Below are 20,420 nucleotides of genomic sequence, written 5' to 3' on the forward strand. Positions count from 1 at the left end.
CTCGGTATTTTAGATCTAGCTTCCACATATGAGAGAAAACATGCACTGTTTGTCTCTCTCAGCTTGGTTTACCTCACTTAACATGATTTGTTCTAGATCCATTAATCTCCCTGCATAATATTATTTTTTCTAATGGCTGTGTAAAATTCCATTGTGTATAGGTACTGTAGTTTTTGGATCCACTCGTCTATTGTAAGGCATCTGGGCTGTTTCCCCAGCTTAGCTGTTGTGATTAGTGTAAGTGTCTTTATGATATCCTGGCTTGTGATGTTCTGGGTAGATGCCCAGGAGTGGTATGGCTGGGTTATAGGGGAGATCCATGTTTAAGTTTTTGAGGAGCCTCCAGAATGCTGTGTAGAGTGGTTGTACTAGTTTACATTCCCACTAACAGTGCTGTAGGGTTCTTTTCCCCCCACTTCCCCGCCAACATTTATTGTTTGAATTCACAGTGTTGGCCATCTAATTGGGATGGAATTGATAATAAGTTCCTTATACTTTTTAAATTGCTGTTAACAGTTTGTTGTTCTTTTTATTTTTTATTAACATAAATTATACAAAGGGTTTTCATGTGATAATTACATTTATGTGTATAATGTTCTCAGATCAAATTTACCCCTTTTTATTAGTCTTTTTAATCTTCTCCTTACCCCTTCTTTCCAATAGCACAGGTGGGTGGATGGTTAACTGGATTCATGGATGGATGGATAGATGGGTGGATGAATAGATGGACAGATGAGTGGTTGGATGAGTGGGTGTAAGTATGGATATAAGTATATATGCTAGATGATGAGTAAGTGGGTGGATGGATGGAGGATAGAAGAGGCATATGTAATTATTATACACTGAAAGAAAGCAAACAGCAAAATACTAAAACTGGTGAATTTAAAATAGCCAAATACCAAAACTGGTGAATTTAAAAAGGGGTCCTTCATGATGTTTTCTGTAAATTTAAAATTTTTAAAAAGTAAAATTAATTTCAAACATAACTAACCTGCAAATAAAATATAAATTAACTTTTTGTACAAAGGGTAACTCTAAGAAAGGAATACTCCAAGAAGTAACAGTGGAATATTTTTTGTGTGTGTTTATGTGGTACTAAGGACTTTAACCCAGGGCCTTATGCATGCTAGGCAAGAATTCTACCACTAAGCCACATTCCCAGCCCAGTAGAATTTTTTTAAATTCTCAGTTTGACCAATACTGTCAGTACCAAACAAGATAAAAAGACAAATAATAAAGAAAATGCAGAATATAATGGAGAAAGAATTTAAAGCACAGCATATACAGAAAAAAATCACATGATTAAGAAGGAAGTGACATTATATATAAATATGCACACAAGAATGGCATGTAATGAAACCTAATAAAAACAATGTTACGTTGCCATCTTTCTTACACTAATGACTGCATGCCTTATGTACCTTTCCTTTCTTCACTAGGAAATGTGTTTGTTAACATCACTCTGTATTAGTTTGTAGAATTGATGCTCTTCCTTTTTATGGCTATACAGTATTCCATTGTGTGAGTGTACCTTAGTTATTCCACTTACCTATTTCCTTTGAGGAAATTTCAAATACTTGAAAATAATGAATAATGTTCTAATGAGTAATCTTATGTGTACATATTTTGTCTTATAGTTATACATTTCTAGGAAGAGGATCAATTTTGTCATATCTCACCAAATTCCCTTCCATAATAATTTCTTTTTATACCTATTTGGACTCCTAAATAGCAGAATATTGTCAAGACGTTGAGTTTTCACTAAATTGAAGGGCAAGATGGTACTTTCAGTGTAGTTTCATTTTTTCTATTATAATATACTTTTGACTGACGTTGAGTTCTTTTCTTATCGTTAAGGGCCATTTTGTTTGTATATTGTTTATGTCTTTTGTCTGATTTCTTTTTCTGGAGGGTTTTTAAAAAATCTTTCTGATCTTCAGTGTTGAACAGCTCTTCCCAATTTGAGGTTATGAGTTTTTAAATTGTAGTACACAAACAGTTTTTCCTATTTGTCTTTTGCTTTTTAAACTTAATGTTCATTATTTTGCTTGCTGCCCTTGTTTTTTTTCTTGGTGCTCTCATTTGAGTTTCTTGCTGGTTTTAGGTTGGTATTTCCTTTGCATCTGCCGCGTTGCACATTTGAAATATTACTATCTTAACGTCCTCGTCAGATTGTCTCATGGTATTTGTTTGATCTCACTTGTCCGCAGTCCTGTGGGGCGGAGCGGTCTCCGGCCTTGCACAGGGGACAGCAGGTGAGCAGGTAGCCAACAAGAGGCAGGGGAAGTGGCACTGGAATGCAGGCAATCTGGCCTTGACCTTCAGCCCACTGTGGACTCAGCAGGGTGCTTTGTCCCTCCTGGGCTTCCCATGCCCAGACTTTGAGTTTGGTCAGGAATATGGAAGACTCACCACTGGTTCTGCTGTTTTGAGCCTGTTGTTGTCCCTCAGTCTACACTGGGGCCGTGCCTAGCACGTGCCGGTCACCTTGCTGGCAGTTATTGAATTTGTAGGAGTTGAGGACAGCTGTGGAGTATGGGCCCAATCTGTGGGCTCCCAGGAACAAGGTCACCAGCCGGAGCACACGTGGCTGCTACTCCCATGTCCTCTGCCTGCAGAGCCCCACACTGCCATCCATGTGTGTCCTGTGCCCCACAGGGCTTCCTTCCCAGCTTGGAGCAGTGCTCAGAGTAGAGGGGCATGATGCCTGGAGAGGGGGGACCTGGCTGGGTGACAAGAAGGGAGAGGGGCCCAGGCCCCTGCCAGGGGACAGATGAGTTCAGATACCTCTGTGCTATTGTTCATGCTTCCCACAAGTAGAGATCACAGGCGTGAGCCACTGTGCTCAGCTTGGTTGTTGAGTTGAGAGTTGAGGGTCTTGTCAACTTTTTGCACAGGATGGCCTCCAACCACGATTCTCCCGAGCATCAGCTGCAGCTGTATCTCTAGCTGGGGTGACAAGCGCCATACCCCACTGTGCTCCACCCGTCATTAAGTTGTGAAGGAAAGAATGAAGAGAGAGAGGCAGAGAGAAAGAGAGATCCAGCCGTGCGTTTGCCATTTAAAATCTCTGGCAACTCAAGGGAGCCCAATGGCTGCGAGTACCTAAGATCTCAGAGCAGAGCTGTGACTCCCCAGGAGACCACAGGCGTTTATCTGACCTGGCCCATACTGGAAAGTGTAGGCACACCAACAGTCTTGGTGTCTGCGTCTCAGCAGGTGGCTGCCTCTGGTAGGCAGCCCCCATAAAAAGAGCCCTCTGCACACAGACCGCTCTGCACACAGAACCCTTCCATCTTGCCGAGGGTTCAAGGTGAAGCCTAAGAACCAGCTCCCTGGCCACCAGCCTTTTAATGAAGTGCCCAGGTCCAGGCTCCAGAGTTCATTAAATCCTCCTGCCAGGTGTCACCGCCGCCCCTTGATGGTTGACAAAGCCTGCTCGCTTAGAGACATCGAACGGTACAAAATGAGGCTTCTCAGAAGCTCAGAGATGCCATGGCTCCTCCATGGTGCCATGTGGCTCTGATAGCACAGCCCCCACTCGTATGGGCAACCTGCCTCCTAGCACCCCAGCTGCAGGAGAGAGGGCAGAGGGAGGGGTCAGCATTTCCTGGTCCCTGTCCTTGACATGGTCTAAATCAAGAGTGTGACCTCACCCAGAGGAGGCCTCCGGGACTTGCAGGTGTCCGACACAGGGCCCGTGGGCTCACAGGTGCCACAGGTGGTATGCTGAGCCAGGACCGTAAGGGCACCATGGCCTGCCTCGAAGAGAGGCCACCAGAAAAACGAGGCTCCCGTGGTATAAATTACCCAAATAATGATATGAGGATTATTAAGCAGCTCCCAGCTGCTGTTTAACCATTGCTGGAATCTTTGAAGATACGTGTGTGTGTGTGTGTGTGTGTGTGTGTGTGTGTGTGTGTGTGTGTGTGTGTGTGTGTATTTTTCTGGCAGTCCTGGGGTTTGAACTCAAGGCCTCACAGTTGTTCCCGAAGCTCTCTATCCCTCAAGCCATTGAGTTAGTTTTTAGGCAGGCTCTCACACTTTTTCCCGGGTTGGCCTGGGACTGCGTTCTCCCACCTCCACTCTGCTCTCCGATCCATCTTTCCTGGGCGGTTCGGGGCCTCATCCTGCAGTCCTCCTACTTGCAGTCAGGCACTGGATCCAGCTCTGGACTCAGGTGTACCCTTTGCTGTTGTGATGTGTTGGTTCTGGGCCCTCTCAGCTGTCAGAGCGAGAGCCCACATGTGTGCACAAACCTGTGTGTGCATGTACATGCACGTATAGACAGTTCTGTATGGAGGCATCTGGTCTGATTAGGCCCAGCCCAAGTGTGCCTACCGAGTCTAACCCTTCAATCACAGGGCCCTTTGGAGCCCGTCCCTTTCCTTCCCTGTCGCTCCCATGCCATGCCGGAGACCTTGATCCTCCCATCTGCCTCCTTTCCACGAATTGCTCACTTTTGGCACACAGGAGCAGCTGCAGCAGAACTGTCAGTCTTACCTACCTTCACGGGAATGAGCTGGCTTCCCAGAGTGCATGCATGCGCGCACATGCGTGCACACGCACACACACGCACACACACAGCATGTTGCTCCTTTAGTTTTATACACTGTCATTTCTAAGGTTACTTCTGTTGCCACCTTCCCCCAACCTTCCTATTTTACACCCTGACATCCTTCCCTGACGCTCTGAAGTCCATCCTGGGATCCCGCAACTTTTCACATTTTTTTAGATTTGCATACTTGCAGCTGTGCTCTGCATTCTGAAGCTCTTTGGGTTTTGACACATGCTTAAGTCTTGTATTTTCCATTATAGTATCATAAAGAATCCCTTCCCCTGTGGTTCACCTCTCCAGCCCTCCTCTTATTATGAACTCCTGGCATCCATGACCCTTAACTGTTTTTATAGTTTTACTTTTGAAGCTTGTCGTGGAATCAGAATCAGAATGTACTGAATCTTCACAGTAGCTTCTTTCACCTAGCGATTTACATCTGACATCCATTCAAATCTTGTGGCTGCACAGCTAATTTCTTTATCACTGAATAATGTTCTATTGTATGGTTGTGCTAGTTTGTTGACCCATTCTTACCATAAAAGGAAATATTGGTTTATTCCAGCTTTTGTTGATTATGGATAAAGCTGCAGGTTTTATTTCATAGTTTTGGGATACAGACAAGTGCTATTCCTACCTGTTTTCCTTTACTTATTTTTGGGGCCCTGCACTTAAAAGAAAGGTGTTATCATTTGAGCCACACCCTTGTCTGGCAATGTTCCTTGGATTTTTGGCTCAAGGCCACTGGCACTCTACCACTTGAGCCACACTGTTACCTTCAGCTTTTTGTTGGTTAATTGGAGACAAGAGTCTCATGGACTTTTCTCTCTGGGCTAGCTTTGAGCCACAATCCTATCTTTCCAACTTTGTTCTTATTATTCTTCAGTATTATTCTGCCTACTTTTTGGTCTTTCTCCTAACTAGAGAAACTTTAGAACTGGTTTGACCACATCTACAAAATAGCTGGTTGGAATTTTGATTGGGATTTCATTGAGCTTATGGGGCACCTTGGGAAGAAGTCACCACTTACAAATGTTAAGTATTCTAATTCATGAACACAGTGTAATTAACTCTCCATTTATTTGCCTCTCTTGTGGTATCTTTTCACCATCAGAATCTCTATTTCTCACAATCAGAATCTCCATTAGGTTTGTATTTTTAATGTATTTATTATGTTTGTATTTAAGTACTTCACATTTTGGGTGCTATTGTAAATAGTACTCTTTGCTAACTGTCAAGTTCTACTTAATCATTTGGGGTATTGGGAAAGTACCTGACATGCATATTAATTTGCATTTATGACCCTGCTGGGGTTGCTTATTCTTTCTAAAAGAGTTTGGTGTCCTTTTCCTTGAATTCTTTGGTGCTTTTGACATAAATGATCTTGCCATCTGCAGACCAAAGTAATTTCATTTCTTCCTGCTCAGTGTCTCCTTTTCTTGTCTTTATGCACTAGCTGGGACCACCAAGGTGAACTGACCTGAAGAGAGAGTATCCTTTCCTAAGGGCAGATGTGTAGCAGGAGTGTCTCACTGTTTTGTCCAGTGTATTTTGTGGTGTTCTTTAGCAAGTTGAGGAAAATGCTTTCTGCTCAATTTTGTCACATGTCTTTTTGGCATCAGAATGTGATAGGGTTATATAACTTTTCTTCCTTAGCCTACTGATATGTTGAACCAGCTTTCATTCCTCTCATAGCATAAACTCTTTTATGTTGTTGGTGTTGATTTACTATACTTTGTTGAAGAGTTCTGCAGTCTATTCATGAGATATTAGTTATTCCCTTCTTTCTTGTCTCCCTTTCTCTTTTCCTTTCCCTTTCCCTTTTCCCCTCCCGTCCCCTCCCCTCCCTTCCCCTCCCCTTCTCTCCCCTCCCCTTCCCTCCCCTCCCCTTCCTTTCATTTTCCTTTCCCTTCCCCTCGCCCCTTCCCTTGCCTTCCCTTTCTGGTAGTGTGTACTGGGGCTTGATCTCAGGGCCTTGCACTTAATAGGCAGATGCTCTGCCACTCAAGCAACACCTCCAGCCCTTTTTGCTTTAGACTGTTTTTTTTAGATAGGATCTTGTATTTGTTTTGCCCAGGTCAGCCTGGATTGCAGCCCTCCAGCTGCCTCCTGTTTAGCTGCAAGCAGGTGCATGTCACCACACCCAGCCTATGGGCTAATGTGGGGTCTGGCCTTGAAGGGACATCATTCTCATTTCTGCCCTCCACAGAGTTGGGATTACAGTGTGAGCTGCCACACCCAGCTTTGGTTCGATTTTGTCATGGTGCAGTGCTGGCCTCGTGGAATGAGGAAGTGTTCCTCCTGTTGTGTTTTCTGGAACAGATTGTGGAGAATTGGTTGTATTTCCTCTATTAATGTTTGATGCAGTTCACTTGGACCCAGCGCCTTCTCTGTTAGAAGGTTATTAATTATTGATTCCGTTTATTTCACAGCTATAGGACTGCTCAGATGATGTATTTCCCCATGTACATGTTTTAGAAGTTGGTGTCTTCCAAGGAATTGGCCCATTTCATCTAAGCTGTCAAATAAAAAGGCAGAGAGTTACTCATAGTATGTCTTTATTATCTTTTTAATGCCCACAGGATCAATAGCAGTGAGGCTTCTTTTATATCTGATATTGGTCATTTGTATTTTCTTTCTCTTTTTTTATTTGCTGTTTTCTTCACTGGGAAGTGTTCTCAAAACACACATTGGAGCTCCTTTCCAGAGCCTCACTGCTTGGGCACCGAGGGCCCAGGCTTGTGCGTGCTTTCTCTAGGACACCCGGGAGCCCCTCATGTATCTCGCTGGGAGTCTGGGGATGGTGAAGCATCACGTCTGCAGCATTTTGTTACTCGTTTTCAATTCTGTAGCCATGCGCTCTCCAGCCATTTGTGAATGAATGCTTATCTGTGAGGCATGAAAATGCATCACTGTCCAATTGAGTTGGAAAAGGAGAGGAGGGACCAGAGGAGGACCTGCTTGGTCCTCACCAAGACACAGCCTCCTGGAAAGCACTGGGGTCTCAGGTCCCCATCTCAGGTTTTCATCCTGAGTGCTTTAGGATGGGACTCAGCATGCAGTACTGGTTGGATAAAGGCTGGCCACTCCTTTTCTCTGGCTGCTGCTCACTGTCTGTCACTCAGAAGTGTCCTGTGGACAGGTCTGTCCCCTCCCCCTTTCCCCTGCTCAGTGTGGCCATTACTGGTGGGAATGCAAGTAGAAGTGAGGTGCTCCCAGGCTGAGATGCTGGAGAGAGGGTCAGACCCTTCACTGCCGGGGTCCCAGGTCCTCTTCTGAATTGGACTTGCAGCATTTAAGCCCCAGACTGTACATCAGCCTCCCACCCTCTAGAAGGGAGTTTGCATGGCTCTCAGCCCATCTTGAAAATCCAGACGCTCTGTGTTTGTGCTTTTGTGGCATGGTGGCCTGGGCCAGTTTCTCACTTTGCTTATCTGATTTCGGAAGGCTCTGCTCTGACCAACGGGGGCCTGAACCTGCAGAGCTCCGTGAAGAGGAAGCTGGAGGCGGAGAAGGACTATGTCTTTGACAAGAGGCTCAGGTACAGCGTCCGCCAGAATGAAAGCAACTGTCGCTTTCGCGACATTGTCGTGAGGAAGGAAGAGGGGTTCACGCACATCCTGCTGTCCAGCCAGACCTCGGATAACAACTCGCTGACGCCCGAGGTAGATGGAGGATGAGGGCTGGAGTGGGGGTGCGAGGGGGGGAATGGCCGTCAACTTCAGATCCTCTTCTGTCCTTGCATTCTCTTGTCAGTAATAGTCCCATTCAGGGAGGGTGAGCCACAGGCCATGGGACACAGCAAAGGGGTGCGGGCTCCAGGGGGGAGGTGCTGTGTCCTTGAACATTACTGTTTACATAGACGATAGTTCTTTTCCTAGGATTGTGGGTGACGCAGTCTGGGATGATTGGCAGGTCATGAGGGAGGGGCCACGGCTGATAGTTTGGAAGTCTGGGGAGCTGGGATTTCTTTTGCCCCTCCTTCAAGAGTGACATTTAGGGGGACCCTGCTCCCCTAGCTTTCTCCGGAGGCTGTCAGGTGGAACGGGGGATTTGGAGGCGCTGAGCATGGGTTCTGCACGTGCTCACACACCTGGAAACCATGTTATTTTAAGCTCATCATGACACAGCCACACGAGGCTGATGCGTCTTGGGTTTTTTCCTACTTGACTACTTTTTTTTTTTTTTTAAAGCATGCTTTAAAAAGGCACAGCATTTTCCTTCGGTAAACCGAGCGATGGTGACAATGTCTCCCCATTTGTTCTGCCTGTGTGGAGCACTCTGCATGGTAACTGTTATACCTACTCACTCCACGAAGTGGGTCTCCACTGGTGTGAGGTGTGCACGCTCCCCCCCTCCTCCCCTACCCCCTTCTCCTGCCAGCTGGGCCATGGTGGATGGGGGATTCCATGGCTGATCAGCCTCAGTCGGCTTCGGGATGGGAGGAAAAGAGAGAGTCATTGATCCAGTAGTCCCAGCTGTGTCAGCCCAGTGGACTGGCTGTGAGTGGGCTGACTGCCTGGGTAGGGGAGCCCCGAGAAAGACGTCCTGTAAGCCGGGCGCCGGTGGCTCACGCCTGTCATCCTAGCTACTCAGGAGGCTGAGATCTGAGGATCACGGTTCAAAGCCAGCCCAGGCAGGAAAGTCCATGAAACTCTTATCTCCAATAAACCACCAGAAAACCGGAAGTGGCGCTGTAGCGCAAGTGTGGTAGAGTGCTTGCCTTGAGCTGAAGAGCTGAAGGACAGCGCCCAGGCCAAGCCCCACGACCGACCAAAAAAAAAGAAAAAAGAAAGAAAGACGTCCAGTAAATCAACAGACGGTGTTAAACTGCAGATGCAGATTCTAGAGCCTAGCAGACTTGGGTTTGGATCCCGCCCTCACCATCTCTGCCATTTCTGTTACCCTGGAAAGTTACTCTCCCTTCTCAGCGTCCTCAGGAAAACAGCTTGGCGTTTTAGAATCCAAGCATGCAGAGCTCCCAGAGAGGCACATAGGAGGTAATCAATAAATGCTCTTGAGATTGTACCCTGGGGCCCACCTGCCTTGTTAATGGAGGAGAGGGAAGGGAACTCTTCCTGACTGAATTTCTCTTCCTACTCACATGTGTGACATCGGTTGGATTGGCTGCACAAGCAGAATTCAGACATTAGTGGATGAATTAAACTAGATTCTGAGGCCAGTAGATATGTTGCGATAATTTCTCTTGTATGGGGTATGGCTGAGAACTGGGAAATTAACAAAAATGTCCCTAAGGAAAGAGCCAGCAAATAGCAGGGGTATCAGATATGATTAAAAGCTTGTCTTCTTTGCCAGGAGAGGACCCTGAGCAGTGCCCCAGCTCTTGGCTCCTCCAGGGCCTTCAACCTCAGTTAATGTCATTATCGCACCCCTAGGGGCAGCCCAGCCATGTGAGGCCCCATCTACCTTTAATTATATCCTCTCATCCAAACCCGCAAAGCACGTTAACTTTCTCTCTGCCTCCCCTCCGCTTCTGTTCCCTCCCTCCCTCCCTCCCTCCCTCCCTCCCTCCCTCCCTCCCTTTCTCTCTCCCTTCCTCCTTCTTGTTTTTGGTACTGGGATTGAACTCAGAGTCTCAAGCTTACTAGACATGAGCTCTACCACTTGATCCATGCCTTAGACCTTTTATTTATTTTTCAAATTATATTTTTATTATCTTTTATGTAGTTGTACTAAAAGGTTGCCATTCAACAAATGAGTTTCTAAGTTCAATGCATGTTCATCAATGTTACCCTGTCATCATTGTTCACAGCCCTCTCAACCCAAGGCCTTTAGCACTTTGTTTCTTTCCCAGATAGTGTCTTTGGCTAACTTTATCCCAGCCAGTTTTGAACCATGATCCTCCAAGGTAGACTTTCGCTTCCGAAGTAGCAAAGTGTGTACCATCATGCTTAGCGTCCTCCTCTCTGCTATATTTACTTCCATTTTTATAAGAAGCACTGAAATCCATTTTATCCTGGGCCATTGTAATAACATGCTGAGAACTCTGCCTGCCTTAACACTTCAAGTTCTCTACTCAGTTCTTCACTAGGTAGTGAGAATGATGAGCTGGAAACAAGCTTTTTCAAGTTGCCCCTTTACACACACACACACACACACACACACACACACACACACACACACACACACACGGATAATTTCTGATTGCTCAGATCCCTCCTCTGGCCTGTGAGACCAGCGCAGTTTGACCTCATCGTGGTATCTCACATCCCTCTGCACTGCTGTCATTCTGGCTTTCCTTCGTGCTCACCTGGCAAAAGACCATTGCATGTGCCCACACAACTAACCCGACCAGCTTCCCTCTCTTCTTGCATCGTTCATTGATGCTCGTTCTTCAGGTCTCAGCTTGCCCATCACTCCAGGATGAAGTCTTCCCTTCCATCTCTCTCATACAAGCATCTTCCCTATGGAAACTCATAGTTACTCGTGTACATGTATTTTTGTGATACTTTATTCAAAATCTGATTACCTCCCCCATCAGATGACATAGCCTGGGGGGCATAAAGACTACACATTCTCTCAGTTCTGTAGTCATGAGTTATACTCCACCACTTGGAGAGTTCTGAACCAGCTACTAGAAGGGATTTATAGGAGAGAAAAGTGCTATTTGAGCTTTTAAGGGATTATATTGGTTATCCTTTGCTGTGTAACAAATTGCCCTAGACTGAGCATGTTCAAACATGTTCAAACAACAGGCATTGATTATTTTAGTCTCTGTGGGTCAGGAATAGGGGTGGGGCTTGGCTGGATACTCCCTGTTCAGGGTTTCCCACAGTAGAGCTGCTGGCTGGCCCCAGTCTCAGTGGGGGCTTTGCTGCGGGGGTAGGGTGGGTTCTGCTTCCAGGCTCACCAGTGTGGTGTTCGGCAGGCCTCAGTCCTCACTGGATGTAGAATCACTTTCTAGCACATGGGCCTCAGGGCTACTTACGCCCTGCAGCCAGCTTCCTCCAGAGCAACAGCTCCCAAAAGAGATGGCTAAGATAGCGCTGGGTCTCAGAAGTAACATCCCAGCCTGGCACAGTTACTCACACCTGTAACCCCAGCTACTCAAGAGGCAGAGATGGGTAGTTATGGCTTGAGAGGGGCCCTGTGAGCCTCAGTGTGGGCTGAGAGGATTTGGGGCTTAGGAGAGGAGTGTGCAGCCAGGTGGGGACTTGAGGGAGTTCCTCAGGAAAGTGATTGCTCTTGAGATGGGCCTGGATGTCAGCCAGTTCAGATGAAGGCAGAGAGGACTGGTCTGGTTCCTTTCACACTGGGTTACCTAGGCCAAACTCTCTGCAGATTGGAAACTGGAAGATGTTCAGGGAGAGTCTCCCTGGCAGACGGTAACAGCAGGTGCAGCAGCAGCCGGGAAGTCTCTAACAAGGGCAATAAATGTAAAGGACACATTTAGGACTTGAAAATGCACAGCGATCTGTGGCCATTTGTTACTGTCACATGGAAGAGGCCTCTAAGGCAGAGGAGCTGTTGTAGGCAAGCAGGCAACAGTGGAGCACTAGGTCTCATGTGCCAGAATATTCTAGAACAAATGTGAAAGAGGGAAAGAGCATGTAGTGGTTTCAGAACATTTCACCTTAAACACCTTACATTATAAAATTTGGGGTTCTTCAAGAAGATGGAACCTCAGCTGTTTTTTCAGATTTAAAAAGCAAAGGGAAGGTTTATAATTTTTTTTCTTTCTTGATCCTTCTAATTGATTAACCAGTTAATTTTTGGAACAGTTGTGGGGTTTGAACACAGGTCTGTCTGCTTGTGAGGCAGGAGCTCTACCACTGAGCCATGCCCCCAGCCCTTTTTGCTTTTGTGAACTTTTTCAGAAAAGGTCTCACTGTTGCTCAGAGCGTTGAACTGCAGCTCTAGGGATTGCAGGTATACACCACCACGCCAAGTTTGTTGGTCTCGCTTTTTGCTTGGGCTGGTTTTGAACCTTGGTCCTCCCCACCTCTCATGTAGTTGGGATTATAGGCATGGGGGTCTTATACCTGGTCCTAGGTATAAATCTTAAATACGAAAAAATGTAATCTGTGCTTTAGTTATATCAATAAAACACAGATTTAGTTTTAATTCACGAAGGAGGTGGCTGTCTTGTCTGGCGATGTTTGTACTACATGGCCAAGCCTGGCCTTGGTCAGGGGCTCCTCTGCAAGTCAGACAGGGAATCACAGCTCATCTCTTTGTGGCTGGCTTTTCTTTATTTGCCTCTCAGAGCAACAGAGTTCATATATAGGTGAAAGTGTGTCTATTTCTGGAGGCAGATGGATTAAAGCATCCACAAGACAGTGGCCTGTTTGCTGTTTCTCGGTTGGGAATGTACTCTGTGCTTTGGACCCTGTCAGTGAGGAGTGTGCATCTTCTGCCACCCAGCAGAGCTCAGGCCTGGAGAGTCTCCAGATGAAGCACACCTGGCCCGCCTTCTCCACGGAAACACGCGCATTGCTCTAAGTTCTCCTGCAGGACAAAATGGTAGAAGGTGAAGGGCTGTGGGCCTGGATTTGGAGCTGTTGGCTCCTCACTTGGTCACCATTGCACCCCTTGCAAGATTAGGGTCCTGCTGTGTACCTTGAAGGATCTTGCTTGGGATTTAAGGTGAGGAGCCAGTTACCTGCTGCAATCCTGGTATTCATTTAAAGTCCTTCATAAGTGGGATCCTCTGAAAAGAATAATTCTCAGAATGTCTCCTCCAGCGCCCTGCTGAATCATGAATAACAACCCTTGAAAGACTGTTTGCCTACTGCCTCTCCTCATAGACTCTAAGCTCTGCCCAGGTAGGCATTGTTTACTTTCTCCTTCCTTGGCTTCTGTTGGATCTTACAGTGGAGATTAATTTCATCTTCTCATTCATCGTCATTAATGTGTTTTTAATTTGTGTTCACAAAGCTAAATGTAAATGCAATCATCCCATCTACACCAGTCCAACGTAGATAACCTTTGTGTGCTCTTCTCTAAAGTCCCCCCCCCCCATCTTTTACAACACTGTCATGGATTTTATAGTTCCACCTTGCATAAAGCAAGGCGGAAAACTGACTCCTTCAAAGCAGTCAGTGCCAGCTTCTTGATTGTATTAGTTGGTGGAGGCTTGTTTTGTCTAGTGATTTCAAAGGTTCTAGTCCCTGATCACTTAGCTCCATGTTCTTGGGGGAACATATTAGCAAGTAGTGTATGGTGGCATAGAGCTGCTTCATCTCATGGTGGCCAGGAAGCTGGGATGGGATGGAGCAAGGAGGGGAAAAAGATGGGTGTGTGGAGAGGGAAGGGGGAGAGAAGGGGAAGGACTAGGATTTCATGACCTCTTCAAGGGCTTAACTTCCTCCCTTTAAAAGGCCCTACCTCTTAAAGGTTCCCCAGTCTCCCAGTAGTGCCACAGACCAGCAACCAAGTCTTTTATTTAGCATATGAGCGTTTGGTGTACACTTCAAATCCAAATTATATTTTGGATCTATTGCAGTTTGGATATTATATATTCAATGATTATTTATAGTCAGATCTCACACTGATTTAACACCACAGTTTTCAGTTTCTTTGCTGAAGTCTGTTATTCCTTATATATCAGTTTTTTCTTCTTCTTGAAGCACGTCCTTTTCAGTTATTTTTGTGAAAGGGGTAAATTTTATTGTGCTGAAAATGCCAATTTTTACCCTCACCTTTGAGTTGTTATTTAGCCAGGTCAAGAATTTGACAGATACTTGAAATTTATTATCTATTGTTTATTTCTGGCATTTATTTCTGCAGTTTTAGAACTATGGCTTCCAGGCAAATGTTTGTCCTTTCTGGTAAGCTTTCTTTTGCCCAAGAAAAAAAAATATGTTTTTGTCGGCGGGGGGGGGGGGGGGGGGGGGGGGAGTCTGGTCTTGGGGCCTGAACTCTGGGCCTGGGCGCTGTCCCTCAGCTCTTCAGCTCAAGGCTAGCGCTCTACCACTTGAGCCACAGCACCACTTCCGGCTTTTTTCTTTTTGCTTATTGGTGCTGAGGAATCAAACCCAGGGCCTCAGGCATGCAAGACAAGCGCTCTACCACTGAGCCACCTTCCCAGCCCCCCAAGAATATATTTAAAGTCTTGTTTTGTCTTTGCCATTGTGAAATTTTAAAGCGGTAGATGCTGGCATTCATTTATTGCCATTTCTTCCACTTAACTTTTTGTGGTAGCTCTGGAGTTTCAGGTCTGTGTAATGTAGACCGATATCCCTTCTCCAAAGACCTCCATATCTGAATCCCCACAGGCTAGGCATGTGTTAGCTTCCATGCCAGGAGGAATTAAGCTCATCCATGACCGTAAGATGGGATAATTCTGCATCATCTCCATGGTGTTGTCAGGGGTTTCTTAACAATAGAGCAGAGTGGAAGAGTCAGTGTTAGAGTGAAACAAAGTGTAAAGAGGGAATGACTCGGCTGACCACTGCTGGCTGTGAAGGTGGGGCCAGGAGCTAAGGAATGTAGGTATCTGTAGGAGCTCTAGAGGAAATAGCATTTCCCTTAAGGTCTCGGGATAGGAATGAAGCCCTGCTAGACCATTCTCTCCCTTTATCTCTTTAGCCATTGCCTTTTTGCCACTGTTTGTGGCCTCCAGAGAAGGTTCAGCACCTGTTTTAAACCTTCTTGACTTTGGCCTGTCTCTACCCTCTCACTCATAGCTCCCATCTCTATTTCTCTGTTGTAGATTCAGGGCAGTTGCTTCAGACTTTTCAGTTCTCTTACTCTCCCTTTATCTCCACGTAATCTCAGCAGGCACCCAAGACCTTATCTTCTATTGTGAGAAGTCTTTCCCTCTTAAAATCTATTTCTCCCATTCGCTCTCATTCTTTCTTTATCGTTCACACGTGTCCTTTCTTCTCTTTGATTATTTGAATTTTTTATGGTATCATCTTTCTTAGATCAACATTATAATTATTAAAACCCTCCCACTAATTGAGTGTGCTGATTTATATTTCCTCAAGTGCTTGTGATTTTCAATTGTGAGCTCATCTGCAGCAGAGATTGTTTTCCCATGCAATTCTCATGCAGTCTAGGCTTCTGTTTCTCTCCGGAGTACTTTTCCATTCATTTCAGGGAAATACCTCAGGGATATCACGAGCCCATGTCCAATTTCCATGTTAATTTTTTTTTTAACTTGGGGATTTCTCTCCTGTCTGGTATGATAACTTAGAACTTCAACTCCGTGGAGAGAGCAGTTTGAAGTTCTCATGGGAAATTTTTCCTACAAGAAATTTGTCTGAGTAGCTCGTTTTGACTGTGGAGTAGGTGGCAGAAGGATCGGAGGGGCTATGCCGGTTAATCATCCAGTGGATTCCAATACAAGCTTTCTGAGTCTGCTTTTGCAGGCTCACCTTATTGTCATGTGTCACCCTGAATGTCCAAGTTCCCAAGAAATGGTGTAGACAGCAGGGACAGTGTCTGCTGCAAGGCTGCCATTGGGATTCCGGGAGTGGAAGGGCTGTAAGGGGCCAGTTCACACTGTGTCCAGCCTTTGAGGTCCCGCAAAGTGCTTTGGCCTCTGCACTCAGTGTGTGTGTGTGTGTGTGTGTGTGTGTGTGTGTGTGTGTGTGTGTGGCGGCCTCTGGACTCAGTGTGTGTGTGTGGGCGGCCTCTGCACTCAGTGTGTGTGTGTGTGTGTGTGTGTGTGTGTGTGTGTGTGTGTGTGTGTGTGTGTGCGCGCGCGGCCTCTGCACTCTGTGTGTGTGTGTGTGTGTGTGTGTGTGTGTGTGTGTGTGTGTGGGCGGGAGGGCGGGCAGCCGAGTCCCTTATTCTATCATGACTTCTGCAGTCTTGAGAAGACTCTGCTTTTCCCTATGCACTACAGAGCTCATGCCCTGCTGCTCCTGTAGCTAGACTGTACTGTTCCGCTGAGAACCTTAGATCAAAGGCCAAGTGGCTTTGGGGCAGCAGCCTGGCCTGCACTGAAGCAGCCTGGCTAGTTCTCTTCTGTGATTGGGAAAAGACTTTCAGGAGTTAGTATACAATGAAATTAGCTGTTATTGAGTGTTCACTGGATACTAGACACGGTGTCAGGCTCTAAGAACAGAGGGAGGGATCAGAGAAGCATCTTTCTTGTCATTATTTGCATCACAGACCAGCGCTGGTTTGGTCTCCTGTAGCCACATTAAGAAGAACAAGATGGCCTTTATCCAGAACTCACTGTACCTCCCAAGAATGTGAACCTGCCAAGGGCCATAAGCCATAATGTCTTATGTCCTTGCATTTATTCTTTATGGTGATGTCGCTGTGGGTGATTTGGCTCCCCACTTAACAGTGGCCGGTGTGTCTCAGGCTCCATGGCCAGTACACAACAGAGCCACAGTTCGGGCCAGATGCTTCACACTGCAGCAGGACCTTAGCCCTGGCTCTGCTGCAATGCCAAGCCTACCTCTATGGGCCACATGCAAGCCACGCAGACGTCTCAGAGTGAGCAGTGGGAGAATTAAGCCAAGAAAGGACTGGCCAGTCTCACCTGGGCTGGGCACAGCATGGTTCCCCACACCTTGGAAAAGGCTCAGCCAGCAAATGTTGGGAGAGGGTTTGCAGAGATTGACAGGGCTAGAACGACTCCCAGACCTGAGCAACTACAGTTCTTCAGCCTGTATTGGGGATGGAGTGAGGAGGCTCTGGCTTTGATAAGGTTTCTTTCTCTGTTCTAGACATGTGCTTGTTGCATTCAGGAGGCTCCCTGCACAGGGAGAAACAAAGTAGCCCTCTCTCTCTCTCTTGCTCTTCGGGGATCAGGCCTCGAGCTGACTTTCAGGATAGACACTGAAATCCCTGCAAATGCATTTCTACCTGCAGATCATGAAGGAGGTGCGGCGAGCACTGTGCAATGCAGCCACGGACGACAGCAAGCTGCTGCTCCTGAGCGCAGTGGGCAGCGTGTTCTGCAGCGGCCTGGACTATTCCTACCTGATCGGCCGGCTGTCCAGTGACCGGCGGAAGGAGAGCACTCGCATTGCAGAAGCCATCAGGTGAGCTTTGGGGTTCTGTCTGGGCTCACCAGAATTAGGAAATAAAAACACAAGCTGTCGAATTAAGCATAAATTTCAGACTTGGCACAGAGGCGATGCCAGGCTGTTTTGCGTGTGGAGTTCTGAGTCCCTCTCCACCATGAAGCTCCGCTCCAAAGTACTCACCTGCTTCCCACTGCAGAATTCTTTCCAGAAGGTGCATGAGAAGCTTGGGTGCAGTTAAACCCCACCCCTTGCCTTACCTCCCAAAGGTATTGGGAACCTGTAATGATGACCTTATTTCATAATAAAGGTCTTTGCAAATGTAATGAAGTTAGTAATTTGAAATGAGATCATCCTGGATTAGAGTGAACACCAAACCCAGAGAGAACTGCCCTATGAAAGCAGAAGAGAAGGACCTTGCATGTAATCCTAGCCTCTCGGGGGAGAAGTAGAGCTTGAGAGTTTGGTTGATGCTACAAGTCCCTCCCCAGGTATATTTATGTATTTATGGGGCTGAGAAATCTCTTGTGAAAGAAGTTTGTTCTTAATCCAACAGAACTGGGTGGACGTGGCATGTCCTTGATCTCACATAGCCTATGGATGCCTCTTGTTCTCTTAAAAGCTCTTCAGGGATGAGCACCTGGCCTGGTGCTCCTGCCCAGACTTTGTCATTGCTTAAAGAGGGCACACACAGGACTGGGCCCTGACTCCCTCTGCACATGCTGGATGAGTAGATGGGGTGGGGGGTGGAGGGGCACAGATGACTCATCCACCAGCAGCCTCCTGGACGCAGGACCGTTGTGAGGGGAAGGGAGATGTGCACGCTTGCCCTCAGCACAGTGCCGTGATGGCTTGTTCAGGAAGGTGGGGAGGGCTAGCTGCACCTGAGCTCAGCGGCCACCTGAGCTCAACACCCACCTCCATGCTCATTCATGGTGCAGCTCTGAGCTTATCATCTTGTCAAGCCTATTGCATTTTCCAGAAAACAAAAGCCATCAAAATTATAGGCCTGGCCTCCCTGGTGGATTGCTAGGATAAAGAGCAGCCAGATACCCATCCTAGCCTATTTCTGGCACACGCTAAGCACTTACAATAGGTGTAAAGAATGATTACCGTTACTGTGACAGCTGTTACTTCCAGCGCCAGAGTTGTAGTTAAGCTCAGTCTGACTATGGTGTGGTCTCCTGGAGACTCCTCGGGTGCCCTGGGGTGATGATCACAGTGTGCATTTGGTGCTCGCAGGCTGCGTGTGGCTGTGAGAGTTGGCCCGGGAGGACTTTCTTCTACGGCTCTGGTTCAGTGGAACAATTGCCCTAGGTGACATGGGACATCACACCATCAGAGACTTGCTCTGCATCTTTAGGAGCCTCTGGGAATGATCACAGACCACTGTGACATACATGTGTACAACCCACAGTGATGGTCCAGTTGCCACTCCCTGGACATCAGGAACTGTGCTGGTGGCCTGCGTGGGTAGTGTCATGGACAGTATCACGTGGTTTCACACAGCCCCGTGAGGAGTGGCATGAGCATTTCCATGTTACAGAGGGAGAAAATGAGGTTCTAGAGGTGGGGCAGCTTTTCCAAGGTCTGACCACTGTTGAGGACCCCAAATCTGTCAGATTCTCCAGTTCCTGTCCTTTCTGCCAACAGCAGCATCTTGGTCAGGCAGGAGCCATAGAGGGCTTAGGTTGTATAGAAGAAACTGTGAAAGTCAGTGTCCCCCTGATGGCCTTGGGTGCTGGGGAAGGTGGCATACAGTCCCGTCCTCCCCCTTCCCCCGCCAGACAGTGCTCTCAGATCAGGTATCTGAGCCACAGGTCTGTAATGCAATATCCTGTTTGCTGTTTGGCTCCAACGTCCATGGGGCCTTGTGATACAGATCTGCTGCCTGAGGTGAGAGAGAAAGGCTTGTGCGGGGGGGGGGGGGGGGCGGTGTTCATATCACATTTTTATATGAAGGAAATGAAATGAGGAGCAGGTTGGATGAAACAGGAGCGGCTGGGGATGGGGGTGGCGCTCTGCACGAGCTCTTCTAGGGTTCTTGTTGTCCTTATATAGCATTTATTTAGTTTGGAAACCAGAGTGAAAGCTCTGAGGTCCTGAAGAGGGTGAGGCCTGCAGTTGATTCTAGAAAAACATGAGGCCCACCTGAGACCTCCAATGGCAAGGCTGATGGAGAAACTAGGGGCTCTGGTACTGGAGAGGTGACAGAGGCAGGCGATCCATTCTCAGTCTGGCATGGAGGAATTCTGTACTGAGTGGAAGATTTAGCTTGATCAGTCTGTCTTTCCCAAGCCTGAAGTCTTAAGATTCTGAAATTACATGAAGGCACTCAGAAAAGGATCTCTGATGAAAATCACCCAAAGCTCAGGGTTTCAAGGACTTACCAATAAGCCCCACGTCCCCTACAGATTCCAGATTGCATTCGTTAAAAATAAAATATAAGCCAGTGATCATCACACATCCTAAATCCTAAGGAGAAAGCCACTAAAGCCAGGAGAAAGCTACTAAAAACCAGGAGTGATGGCCATGGTACCAAGACTTGCATTTTGTGTTTTTCTGTTTTGTTTTTTGGTCTTTTGCGGGAGTGGGGGCGGGGGGGGGAAGGGAGAGATAGTGAGGCCAGCCATAACCAAAGTGCTTCTACCTTCTCAAGCAGCATGATGTTGTAAGCCTAAGTCAAAGCCGCATACTTTCCTGATGACTTTATAGAGAATGCAGAAGAATGTGAAGCAGTCTTTTCATAGCTGTCTCAGGTCCTACCAAATCATGATGGTACCTGTATCTTTTCAAAATGGTTAGAAGGAGGAGCACTGTCAACTGAGAAAGGGATAAGTCAGCAGGATATTTGTATTAGTTAAGTATTAGCTGCTTTAACAAATCCCATATAATATGGAATGGCTCAACTGTGA

The 20,420-nt window shown here is 46.8% G+C and overlaps 1 protein-coding gene across 1 annotated transcript in view; it reads left to right on the forward strand.

Moving 5' to 3' along the window:
• The window catches only part of Cdyl2 (chromodomain Y like 2), a 97,647-nt gene that overhangs the window by 71,330 nt on the left and 5,897 nt on the right, over positions 1–20,420 (forward strand). Inside the window, exons 3-4 of the mRNA XM_042700872.1 lie at positions 8,003–8,220; positions 17,351–17,523. Of these exons, the coding sequence (XP_042556806.1) occupies positions 8,003–8,220; positions 17,351–17,523 (391 nt within the window). The remainder of the gene's footprint in view (positions 1–8,002; positions 8,221–17,350; positions 17,524–20,420) is intronic.

The sequence above is a fragment of the Dipodomys spectabilis genome, unplaced genomic scaffold, assembly GCF_019054845.1.
Source record: "Dipodomys spectabilis isolate Male_0828 unplaced genomic scaffold, ASM1905484v1 ptg000273l, whole genome shotgun sequence".
Lineage (NCBI taxonomy): Eukaryota > Metazoa > Chordata > Mammalia > Rodentia > Heteromyidae > Dipodomys > Dipodomys spectabilis.